The sequence below is a fragment of the Motacilla alba genome, chromosome 3, assembly GCF_015832195.1.
Source record: "Motacilla alba alba isolate MOTALB_02 chromosome 3, Motacilla_alba_V1.0_pri, whole genome shotgun sequence".
In the NCBI taxonomy this organism is placed as follows: Eukaryota; Metazoa; Chordata; class Aves; order Passeriformes; family Motacillidae; genus Motacilla; species Motacilla alba.
Window position 1 is genome coordinate 16,131,747 of NC_052018.1, and position 13,200 is coordinate 16,144,946.

A 13,200-nucleotide genomic window follows, 5' to 3' on the forward strand; every position below is an offset into this window, starting at 1 on the left:
AAACACCTGGAGAAAAGCTGGCTTTGACTGTTTCATAGTTTCTTTTTTTTTTTTGTTTAATGATTTGGAGGGAAGATGTGATTGTTTTTCAAACACATATTTTGTGTGACTGCTGTTTGCGTGTCTTGATCTTTTCACAGTATAGCAAGGTAGAATCTTAGTAGAGTTAGAAAAGGGTATTCATTTAGTCTGGTGAATTTTTTTTTCTTCAAAAAATAGCTTACTAAATGGCTCGCATCTTCCCAAGATGGTTTGAGTGCCAGTTTGATTTTATTTGCATTGTAAACAAGGTGCTTACTTAGCTTCAAGTGTATAAAAGACTTATTTATGCTGACTATTATAGAGCATTACTGACCATGGGGGAATTAATCAAGCTGTTGTGCAGGTGGGAAGCTGCTCACAGGGTGTGCGTGCATCTGTCTCTGCACATGCAGAGTGTCATGTTGCTGAGCTCTCCCAACATTAATTGATATACCTTGTTTTTAAATTTTAGGAAAGGAAATCGGTAACCTTTATTCTTTAGATTTACCTGCATGATTTACTTTATATAAAACTCTACTACACCAGTCCATTTCTTAAACGTGTGGCCATGGTCTTCTGCTTTGAGAGAATGATCTGATCTCAAAGACTTCAGTCTTAACACCGCAGAAAAAGAGGATATGGGAGATAGGAGGTACTATGTGAGGATTTTTTTGAGAGCTGTGTGAGCTTAGAAGCACATTGGTTCCATTGCTTTAGAAGCAGAAATCATTAATTGTAACTTGTAATTAGAAAGGGTTACTAATATATTCATATATGAATTTTGGATAGGGAAGATTTTGGAAAGAGGCAACCTCTACTCCCAACAGACATAAATAAAAATTTGTGGCAGCTTCTCACTGGCAATATGCCCTGGAAAAAAAAGGAAGACATGTTTTCTTTTTAAGAGATTAATTTCTATTTTGCAGTTATGGAGCTAAAAACTATTTAAAAATCACGAAAAGAACATAATTTGAGATGTTGAAAGTACACATTCTTTAAAAATTGGTATTTCTGCCAATGCTTTTTCCATTTGTTAAGTACATGTTATACAAGCAGGTTTTTTTGATGGTTTTGGTTTTTTTGGCTCCCCCTTTCCAAGAAATCAAGTATGCATACGGGTTACAAGCCCCTGATACATCTTCAGTGACTCTTGGTTTGTGCTGTAACATGCCTTATAAACATATATAACAAGAAGGAAACTGTTACTGTTTTGTTATATAGTGTTACTAGTAAATGTAGTAACTTGCAGATAAGATCATGCAAACTTAAACGTGGGAAGTAGTTTGTAATCTGCACCTTTTTAAGGGCATTTAGTTGTAGTTATGTTGTCATCTTCAAGTGTGTTAGTTTTCAGTCACTTTGTAGTACTTGTGATGGTAGTAGAGGAAAGGAAGAGAAGCAATAATTCCCTTGGCATAATAGCAGATAGCATAAAAGGCCCAGAATATGTACCCTTTGTATGCAGTTAAAAATCACTGTTCTCTGTGGTATCTCAATATATCTCTTTGAATATTTGAATTGAAGAACGTATTGCTATTGTTAAAAGCTCTGAAAGAAGAAATGTTTTCAGTGACTGTAATCCTGGTATGGTACTCCATGTCAGTCCACACTCTTTTAGGCTTTGATATCTTATTCTCTTTTCTCTGTAAAAGAACAAACCTCTTAAGTTTTTATCATTTCGCTATGGTAATTAGTTATAATTAGTGGTAATTTAGCTATACAATATTGCTAATACTTGAAAGATAAGAAAAGGAAGTAAAAACTTTTAAAATTGATAATTACTATATTAAAATGCACTCTTGAAGTTTAGGTAGTCTTATCCTAAATGAGACTAACTAGAAGTGAAGCATGGGAGCATGTACAGGTTGGCTTCTCTGTAAAAAGTCAAGATTTTTCAAGGTTAATTCATGTCCAAGTTTTTCCTCAGTTCCTCATGTGTAGGATAAAGGATTTTAGTTGGATAGAACTGGTTTTCTTGTTGAAAATCTTTGAAGTCACTTCCTTTTGAGTAGAGAAGGAGTGCAATTAGGAAATTGTTGGTGATAAGCTGAAAGAAAACAGCATCACTGTAGCAAAATAATAGCTGTTTTTAGGCTGCTTTTCATGGGGAAAAAAAAATTCTCAAATTAGATGAGTTGTGTCATTTGAGCATATGTACCCGTGGTACTGAGGCACTTAAGGTACCAGAATGAAAAAAAACCCAAGTTACTGAAGATCAGCTCTTTTCCCATTCAGTGGCACTGCTTTGATAGCAGTGCTGTACAGCTTACTGAATTAAAACTCCTTCAAAGGCCAAAGCAAACTCCCAAAGCAGGGGTGTTGGGATAGCTGTGGTGGTAAGTTGTGGAAAACAAGCAAGAGGAGCTTAGAGCACCTTTGTGAAATAAATATGTGGCTTGTTGGTGTGTAGGGCTTTTTTTGTGTGTGTTTTTTGTGACCATCACCACCATCCCTTTAAAAGTTTCTGACAACCTGGGACAAAGAGACTGGCTGGACACAGTCATTGTTTCTGTTGAGTGGGAAATCTTACAATATTATGGATACTAAGAAATTGTTGGCCTTATCTGAAATATCCATTGCTGTAAACAGCTAGAAAGATGAATATGGAAATTAAACCACAAAACTTTCATGTTGTTTACAGTTATTTACTCAGGAAATAATGCCAAATTGAAGTATTATACGACATATTCTTTGTAATTTAAGAATTATCAACATTTGCAATATTCTTGATTGAGCTGGAACATTCTAGCTGGGTGTTTAGTTTTTGTTCATTACTGCTCTCTGTGCTATGCTAAAAGGAGAAGTTCTCAGAAGAAGGAAGGGTAGCAGAAAACTTAAATAGAATAAAAGGGGTTTTTTCTTTGGGAGCAGTGACGGCTTTAAACTTTGAACCTCTTTAATTTCACAATAAATGCATGCAGTTGATTGTCATTAAAGAAAATGCTATGAGGGTTTACTTTTTTTTCCCCCAGGTATGCCTTACATTTTGTTATACAAAGTGGAATTTCCTACTATATCATGATCATAATAGGAGTGGAAAATATGCACAAGTAAGTTTCCATTCTAAAATTTATTTTACTTTGCCTTTACAAGAATGCTACTGTTGAGGGGTTTTTTGTAATCATGCATATATACCATAATTCTAGTTGTATCCTAACATTTCAGTATTTGAATTCTCTAACCATGGTTTTATTTTCAGGTGAGAAGATGGCTTATTTGGGAATGTTTGCCAGCCTTTTGAAATGTCTAAAGCTCATTATAATAATACTTAACTGAGACATATTTTGTGTTTATATATTCTTCTTTTTCCGTCATTGCTTCATCTTAGGTATTTCTGGGTGTTGACAAATGTAATTTGAAAGCAACCAATGCTTGTAGATGGAGGATGTCTGAACAGAAGACAATTTGTGTAAGAAATTTCTGAAGGAACTAAGTGCTTATAATTACTTTTTTTTTAATATCAGTATGAATGCTGTCCTACGTTAAGAATACATTTATAAAACACACATGGAATTATTTTAAGTTTGAATGCCTCATGATATCTTGCTTGAGTATCTGAATCCAAAAAGAAAAACACTTGTTTCTCTTTTTCAGTCATTCTTAAAAGCAGGGAAGACATTTATTACTGTATGCATATGTTTTACTATTCCAGTAGCCTAGAGATCAGAAACAAATTAGGTTCCCACTGTGTTAATTCCTGCATAAATGTTTAGTAAAATAGCAAATTCTTGCTTGAATAGTTTCCTGAAGTATGTCAGCCTGTGAGAAAAATGCTGGTAGAAAAAACAAAGAGGAAAATTGCTTTACACAGAAAGCACAAAGCCAGGGTAGCCTTAGTTCATGATCCTACCTGTTAGAATACTCTGCTGAATTGTACTGTGATAGTGAATGTAGTTTTATTGTCTTTTAAAATATCCCATATTAGGCTCTTATGTTCAGAATTTTCTTCAAAGCCTCATGTATTCAAACTACTGTGGATGTGAGAGAACCTCATTTGGTTGGATAGCTGGTTTATAGACAAACAGCTTCTTTGATTACTGGTTGTTGTAAAGCAACTTGTTCATGTAAATTTCGCTTTAGACATTCAACAATGTAAACTATAACTTGTGCTACTTAATATTCTAAAAGAAATTATTAATGTGATGAAATGCAGCAAAGGGAGGTGCCAGTCAGGAGCACTTTGGCCTTTACCATAACAAGATACGTAGGTTTCTCGAAAAGGGAAATGCAGCAGTGGTTTACATTCCTAATAGCGTGAGACAGGTAGGCAGATTTCCTGCACTGTGCAAGGGAACATTAATTTCTGATCCTCCTAATTCATAGCAGCTGGTTTAACTGCATGGCCTGATCTGCTGAGATGTTGGCTGTGTTATACACAGCTGTTACTGCGCAGCTGGGAGGGGAAACCTAGATTTGATTACAGAGCTTATATTGCTCTGTCACCATATGAATTAATCTGCTGTTGGATAAAACTAAAAAGCTCTTTTTTCAGTGGAAGGAAAAAAAAAAGTAAGAGTCATTTGTTACTTTAAACTGTGGACAATGTGTGGATGCTGTATGGCAAGCTCCAGGAGCCACTTCTAGTAGGTGATACAGGCAAGACTACACAAGATTTGCTCCTGCCGCTACTGGAGTATCCCAGGTGCAATGCTGCCTGAACCTAAGGAATGCACCAGGTACACTTAATTTTCTGTCAGTAAAATGCCACTTAGGGCTTTCTGTTTTGCAGTCTGAATAGAAAACAATGTGAATTACTCCCTTCCCCACCTAAGTGTTTTTCTTCAGGCTATGAATGTGTCTCATGGTGTCCAGGGGAGATTGAAGGTTAAGTAGTGTACAGCAGAGTGCAGCTGGTACCAGTTGGCCTCAGGACTGGCGAATGTCAATGTTTTAGTGGGGATGTGTGTACAACTAATTGTAGTGCTTGTGTATACCTGCATAGCCCCAGGTTTGGGATTTACTTTTTGTATGGTAGAGGGACCCATTGGCTGGCAGTCCTATTTAGAGGTTACCTGCATTGTTCAGTGAGCATCTTGACCTTAGAGTCAAACTTCAAATACCTATATGTGATGTAAATATGGATTCAAGTGGATTTTGTATTGAAAGAGTACTTGTGTATTGTAGAAATCATATTTGTCTATTATCTAAATTTATTCACTGACCAAAGTTTCCTCCTTTTCCCTGCCCTGCTGGCTGTCCTGCAGATTTCATGAGTGTACAGATACAAAAAATGTTACTCCTCTCCTTGCTGTTTTCCCTACCTGCTAACATAGCTTCTCAGGGTCTCCAGCCTCTCTAAAAATTGCTTAAACAAGTAAAAAACAACTAAATTTTTAAAATGCTATCAGTTCAGTTTCTGTGCACTGGTTATACAGGCTTCCTTACCCTCTGAAGCAAGGAAAGGTTTTTGATAAATTTTTGCATTCTCCAAAGCACTTTAACCTTTCATGGTAGCTTTTATGTCTGCTATTCTGTTTTGATGGACATACAGTTCTTTGTACTGTTCCTGTGCCCATGTATGTGAGCTGTTTGAACATGCTAATATAAAGAGACATTTGAATTTGAGTAAATGAACATTGGTTGTAACTGCTCTGATATCTGTGGAGGTGCTTCCTGGTCATACCTTTCTTGGAATTTTGGAATGTCAGTCTTCAGTAAGTTCCCTTACACTCCAAGCTAGAGCCAGGACTAAGGGGAGGCTCCCCTTTGCCTTCACTCCTTACTGTGGGGTTGACAAACAATGGGAGAGATGGCAAAGGAGGTGTGGTGGAGATTTGATTGTTTTATCTTATTTGGCTCTAATCTGAGATTTTTAAGTCTTGATCATCTGAGTAAACTAATTCCCTTGGCATGTTAATTGTGGCGCTTAATTTGTCAGTCAGGTGTTTAATGATGCTGAATGTCGTGATTTTTCTGATGCTTACCTAGAAATCAGACTTGTATTCTGAAGATTGTGGATGGAAACACTGACTAGCACCAGGCAGTGATTTTCTGTGTGTTGGAGATTTGATGATAACAAAAATAACAATGTAAATGGATTGTAAACTGTCTATCTTCAATTACTTGAAAAATAAACACTTGTTGAAGTTACAGCTGTAAAGGAATTTCCTAGTAATCCTTGTGAATTTCTTCTAAAAGTATTTGCTCTAAGTAGCTATCACAAGTTCATCCACTCTGGAAACTTCCTGTAACACTCCAGGCTGAGCCTGAATAGAACTCAATGCATGGCTTCAAACAATGAATGTATAAGTTGAAAAAAAACTTGATATATTATCCCTCCTAAAATTGGATTGTTTAAATGGGAAGGCCTTTAATGAGCGTGTGTTTTGTAATGACAGGAATGGAGTGAAAAGAGAACTACAATTTCCTTACCTGTAGGGTCTATCACTTTCTGCTGTACTTTTAAATAAAGATTAAACACACTTATTTCATCTTGGGGGAGGCGTGTGTGTGTGTCCCTGTAGAGGTATAGGGAGAAAGAAGGATAGGAATAATCTAGTATCTGCAGATTTCTAAAGGTTGGTACTTAAGCAGAGAGGTTGAAAAAGATAATGCATGGGCACTTTGAGTGTTGTAGTCTTTTCAGTTGGTTTGGTACAAAAGAGACATATGCTGCTTTAATGTAACTAGAAAAAAATCTTATTATATACTTTGTATTTCCAGAGAGAACAGCCTAAATCAGTCTTTTTCTTAAAAACCTCCTTTAACCTCCTTTTTAAAGTTTATTTCATTTTATGCTTGATTGCTGATGTTACTCAAAAGAACAGAGTTCTCAGAAGAATAGGGTTTCTTTAATAGTGCCATTGACATATAAAACCTCTTTATCACTCTTGCAAGCTCAGGTGAAAAATAAATTTGTACTTCTGTTGTAGGAAGTAGCTATACTTCATTGAGTATTGATGTTTATCTGAAGGAGGGTTCCCTTACAGAAAGCACACAGTGTAGGAAGTAAGCATGTGGAGGACAGCCCTGTCTTGGAAGGAAGCAGTAGTGTAAAATTGCCTGGGTGTGTTAGAAATCTGTTGGGATGGAGTAGCTTTTTGGCTTGCATATAGATTTTATTTATTTTTTTTAATCTTTGTGCTCAAAGTGAAGCTGAGCACAATCAGTCAATCAAAGCAGAGTTGATAAAGTTGTGTTTTGGGGCTCTGTATTTGTTTGGTAATCTCTGTGGCATCTATACAGATACTTCTTCAAGGCACATTACTCTGCCTGTCATGCTGCCAAGCAACTTGACTGTTAGCAAATGAGCTCTGAGTCATGCTATCATTGCTGCATGGGTTATTACCTCAACAAACTATTGATGTCAAATAAATCAGGCTCCCTCCAAAATGAAGTGGCAGAATAAATTGTACCTAGAAGAGTTCAGTGAAAGCTATGTTCTTCAGCTCCTGGCAAAGACAGCCACTAATAAGAGTTGATTAAAAATTCTGATTGCATGGCATTGACTGAATTGAGACAGTGGTGTTCAGAATAAAGAGATTATGTGTGAGGGTACCATATATTACAATAAATTTTCTTCTCTACGAGCATAATTATCCATTTTTTTTATTCTTTCGTGAAATTTCTTGCATTTGAAACAAAATTCACTTGAATTATTATGACACGCTCAGCAAACAATTTAATTGTTCCTAATGGAACTGCTGGCTGTAAGTTAGACAAGTCAGTTTTGCCTGCAGAACTGCAGGTGATGGTGTATGAAGTGTCCTGAGTTGGAGCTAAAAGACCATGACCCTTGATACCAGTGCATTGCAAACTATAAGAATTCTGTTTGTGTTTTTTTTTCCTGTAAGGGAGGGTGGATGTAAATAAAAAGCATTGATATTTAAGAAATACAAACATCTTAATTTTAAAATTCAGTGTCTCAATTAAAGATGTTAAGTTTCATAAAGCTTTTAAAGCTGATCAATTTTGCAGATCAAATGTCTTTACTGGAAGTTAAAGATAAGATAGAATAGCTATGGACGGAAGTGTTCCTGACTCCCACCCTGCCTGCTCAAAGCAGGATCAGCTAGGATCAGGTTGCTCAGTGAAACCCAAGTCTTCCTTAGTACTGACATGATCCTGAATAGTTCCAGTTGTCATAAGCCTGCTAGCCATTTCCTTTTGGTGTCTTGCTTCAATGTTGATTATAGCTTAAAATTTATTTGAGGTGACTTCATGCAGCTTAGTTTTCCCATCTGTTCTGAACTTGCGCAAAAGCTTTTTTATGCTTTAATTTTCCCTCACCCAATAATTGTCCAGATTTGGTATTATTAACTTAAATTGATCAGGCTGATTTCAACTTGAAGTGAAGTAAACCAGCTGTACTTGAGACAGTTAATTTTATAGGAGGAGACCGTATAAGGCAACAAGTAGTAGCACATCAGTCTTTCCTTTTTTGTAAGGGGTAGCATCAATAATAAAAAGAGGGGTGAGGGCAAAACACATGAAACAAAGACTATGCCAAGAAAAAGTACAGAAGTCTTACGTCTTTAAGTCAGTAGAAACAGGTGGAAGCCTGAGTTATAAAGACATGTCAGAGGAGTATTGGTTTTATTTTTATTTTTATTTTTTATTTTTATTTTTATTTTTATTTTTTATTTTTATTTTTTATTTTTATTTTTATTTTTATTTTTATTTTTATTTTTTATTTTTATTTTTTATTTTTATTTTTATTTTTATTTTTTATTTTTATTTTTTATTTTTATTTTTTATTTTTATTTTTTATTTTTATTTTTTATTTTTATTTTTTATTTTTATTTTTTATTTTTATTTTTATTTTTATTTTTTTTATTTTTTATTTTTCTTTTATTTTTCTTTTATTTTTCTTTTATTTTTCTTTTATTTTTCTTTTATTTTTCTTTTATTTTTCTTTTATTTTATTTTTTATTTTTATTTTATTGGTTTAGCAAATTGGTTTTACTTTGAATTAGCTTTTCAGTTATGTTCGAAGACAAATGTTCTTCCAGTTTTCAACCAAGAAATCCCTTCTTGACAAAGATGGTGAAGGCTCTTGAGGAGAAGCTCTATGAGGAGTGGCTGAGGTCGCTTGGTCTGTTCAGTCCGGAGAAGAGGAGACTGAGAGGGAGCCTCACTGCAATAACAACTTCCTTGTGAGAGGAGAAGACACTGATCTCTTCTCTGTGGTGATCAGTGATAGGAGCTGAGAGAATGGCCTGAAGTTGTGTCAGGGAGGTTTAGGTTGGGTATTCGGAGAAGGTTTTTTACCCAGAGGGTGTTTGGGCACTGGAACAGGCTCCCCAGGGAAGTGGTCACAGCACCAGCCTGACCGACCTCAAGAAATGTTTGGACAATGCTCTTGAGCACATGGTGTGACTCTTGGGGATGCTGCTGTAAGTGAGACTCTGTGATCCTTAGGGATCCCTTTCAACTCACCATATTCTGTGATGCTATGAGAAGATATGCAGTTGATTTACTTGTACTCCCATCATTATGGACAAATTGGATTTCTTGCACATAGCCCTCCTGAAAGCAATTTCCTTATGTATTGGTTGGCATCATTTTTAATTGAGAAGCATAGTGCTTTAGAACAGTAAATTTCAAGCTTTCTATTTAAAAGTTGCATTGAATTATGTTGGAAGAGAAATGGGTAAATCAAAGCTAGAAATCACAGTATGGTTTAAATTTACTGTGCAATTTACAGTACCTATTTTAAATTTGAACTTGTGTTCTGTTTTCTGGGAAATTTTAGGTATGTGATACTTTAAGAGGTCTGTTGGGTGTTTAACAGGTTTGTTTTGTGTTTACATCTGGTAAGAAGATGCAAGTACCTTAAACAATATAGCATGGAGTTAATCTTCAAAACTGGATAATACTAAAATAAACAATACTTAGTATAGCCAAGTGCTAAGCAGTTCTTGCAGTCATTACTCATCACAGGCACAACAGGAACTGTGAAGTCAGTAGGCTTGCAAAAGGAAGCTCTGGGTAATTTGGTGTATGATTACTTAAAGAGTGAATAATCTGTTTTATTAATAGATCATACCACATGGAAATGCACAATGCCTGCAAGTAATGCACTACTTTAAACAAGAGTCACCTGGGTAGCTTTCTTTTTCTTGGTATTCTGCTCTTTCTAGGAGTGTCTGTTTTAAATCCTGTATCCCGGAAGCTCTTTAATAAGTGTAAAGCTTTTCAGCTTGTTGAGGTTTCCTCTTTTGTTTCCCTCCACCATAGTGTCCACTTGTGATACCATGTTTAATATATGCTGTGTCATCATCTGTGTGCCTAACCACTGTCTTCTGGCTTTGATACTGAGTGCTGGTTTTAGTGGTAGTTGTTATTGTTTCTGTAAAAAGCTTTTTGTCTTCAAATAATATTAATCTCTTGAATGCTTTAAGGATATCTTGTGAGGTGTAAATGAGGTGGTATGCATACAGTGAGATTAAATAGTAAGATTTTACCATTTCCCTACGTAAGGTGTACAGATGTCAGCTAAAACTTGCTGTCTTTTTTTTTTTTTTCTTACAAGATAGAAGGAGGTCTCATTGATCAGCAGTATCCACTTGTGTTCAGTTGTAATGAAACAAGAGTCTGGGCTCCTCTGGATCTCTTTCTCTGCATGACCATGGTGCTCTAAAAAGCTGACTGGTACATGCTGTGGGTACATTCTTCTGCAGAGAGAGAACATTCATATAAACCTGTAGTTTTGGTGGTGTTCATTTTTAGTTGTGCTAACTGCAGTAGGTTTGCTAAAGGTTTGCTTCAGAAATCCATGTAAGCAGTGTGATTGTGATTACTTAAGAGTTGTCCCCACAATAAGTTCTTACCATTTTATGTGACAACAAAATTAAAATTTGATCTATGTGACTGTGCTGTGGTATATTCTATTATTGTACCTGAGGTACCTTTCCAGAACGGAGTGAGGGCCTTACTACCAAGCTTCTATCAGAGCTGCAGTCAGAAGCCAATGGCTTCATCAATCCTATCTGCTGGAGAGCAGAATTTATATAAAACACAGCTTTTGGTGTGTTTTATATAAATGCCTGAAGTGTCAACATCCATGTCCAGGCAGGGTATCTTCACACTGAAAAAGCTGAGGCTTTCGGATGTGAGAACAAAACTTGATTCATGGGTAGCTTCTGATAAGTGTTAAAATAAAGCTTTATTCTGATGTTGGTTTGATGTGAAGTATGTGGCTTTCGAGGCTGTTTAGTTTCTCTGGTGTTTTTTCCATACTTCTGTTTGAGCAATTAGTATATGTGACACAAACTGTATAAATAGAAGAAGGTGCAACTAAATGAGCCTAAGACATCTAGAAGCAGAATGTTTGGTTTGTTGTGCCAGCTATGTTTTGCTACTCATATAACTACTTAGTGCATTTTTCAAAGATCCTGAAAAAGTATTCCCTTTGCAGTGCAGAAGCGCAGTTAACTCAGGAATATTAAATGATTTCTGCTCTTAAGCATCATCCTCTTACATATGAGACTTGAAATACAAGGTGCAACATAAACTCAAACACACAAAGATCAGATGCAACCCTTTCCAGTTCTTGTGGTAGAAGAAATCCTTTTGCAGGAAGTAGAAAATCCCATATATTTTAGCAGTTAATAATAATGAAATCAGGTAAGTGATGCTTTCTGAAATTGGTAAAATGGGCAATGGTAGAAGCAATGCTGGTGTTTGCTAATACAGCAGTTCCTTACAAGCATCACCACTTTGTGTTTATGAGCAGAATCAATGAAGAAATAAAATAATTATTAATCTTTTAAATCTTCTGCTGTAGGTGTCAACTGATGTAAGAACATTCATTAGTCAATGTAATTCTTGTAAACTTACTCTTCAGGTCAGCACTGAGAGGCATTTGTTTAGAGTATATTATCAGGATGGTAATGACCTGCTGCGTGCTTGTGTTCATTGTGAAATGAAGCCATTATTTGTCCATAGTGTATTTCTCCAGTGTTTCATAATCACATATTGGATTTTCTTTCCATAGTCTCTCATACTCAAAGTGAAAATATGTGATCAATCAGAAAATAGCTTCTGTTTCTTAATTGTGCTTTCTCTCCATCTTCTTCAAACATTGTCCAGTTTGTTCTGGGCGCACTGCCTCAGTTTTCATGCCACGGGGCATGAACAGTGATGACATATGTTTAAAGTGGCATTTGGTCAAGTTACCGAGCAGATGTCTGAGCAACCTGTTTTAGGTCACTTTCTTTTCCTCTCCTTGGCTGTGAAAATTCTTACTCTTTTCCGGTCTGCCTCTGTGTGTTAGGAACTGTAGTAGGTTGTGATTAACAGGTACCTCATGTTACCTCAAACTCATGTAAACTCAAGCTGTGGTTCATTATGCAGTTGAGAAAAGATGAAGTGGTGAAGAGGAAACCAAACAACCCAAACAGAATAACTGGTACTTGAATGACATGGTTGTCCTGACCTGTTCTCTTATACTTGAGTAATCAGACATTATCATTGGGTAACTTCAGCAGACAGTCCTTGAACTATCAGTATGCTCAGTTATGGATTCTCTTTTAAAGGGAATCTTCTGCAAATGGAAATATTGATTCATTTTGCCAGAGAAGTTCAGAATAACCTATCTCTGAGAGCCTGAGGGATTCCGGAAAAGGACTCCTGCCAGATGGATGCTGGTTGGTGGATGCTTTAGATGCCAGGAGATCTCAAGAGGCAGAGGGAGAAAATGGATGGTAGCTTCAGTTCAGCCAGACAATTCTTGTTAAAGGCTCAGCAGTGAGCCTTCCCCTGGAGCAACTGGTTGCTTAGTCTGCTCTGTCAGCATCTTATTTTATAATGGCAAATTTCTGAGCTTGGGTTTCTGGGATTTACTCACATGGGAGCAAGTCCTGGTTTTCTGATGTGTATTTTCTGAGATAATCTCTTGTATTAATTGTAACAGCCTAAAAAGTCTTTGCCGAATTTGAGATCGGTTGAAATTGGAAGGAAGCTCCCAGAGATCACCTTTCTATTCAAGCAGGGCAACCTAGACCCTGTTGTCCAAAAGCATGCCCAGATGGCTTTTGAGTATCTCTTAGGAGGGAGAGTTCTCAATGCCCTGGGGAACTTCAGCCAGCGCTTCCGCTGTTCAGGGAGCACCTTCTGTGTTTGAGTTTGTGCATAATGCCTCTGGGCACACTCCTGTCACTGGGCACCATGGAAAAGAGCCTGGCTCCATCCTCTATGTAGCCTCCCTTCAGGTATTTACACACTGAACACTCCCAG

At 36.5% G+C, this 13,200-nt stretch overlaps 1 protein-coding gene across 1 annotated transcript in view; it reads left to right on the plus strand.

The window, feature by feature from the left end:
* Positions 1–13,200, plus strand: part of MBOAT2 (membrane bound O-acyltransferase domain containing 2) — a 93,883-nt gene that overhangs the window by 18,160 nt on the left and 62,523 nt on the right. Inside the window, exon 3 of the mRNA XM_038133738.1 lies at positions 2,994–3,071. Within this exon, the coding sequence (XP_037989666.1) occupies positions 2,994–3,071 (78 nt within the window). The remainder of the gene's footprint in view (positions 1–2,993; positions 3,072–13,200) is intronic.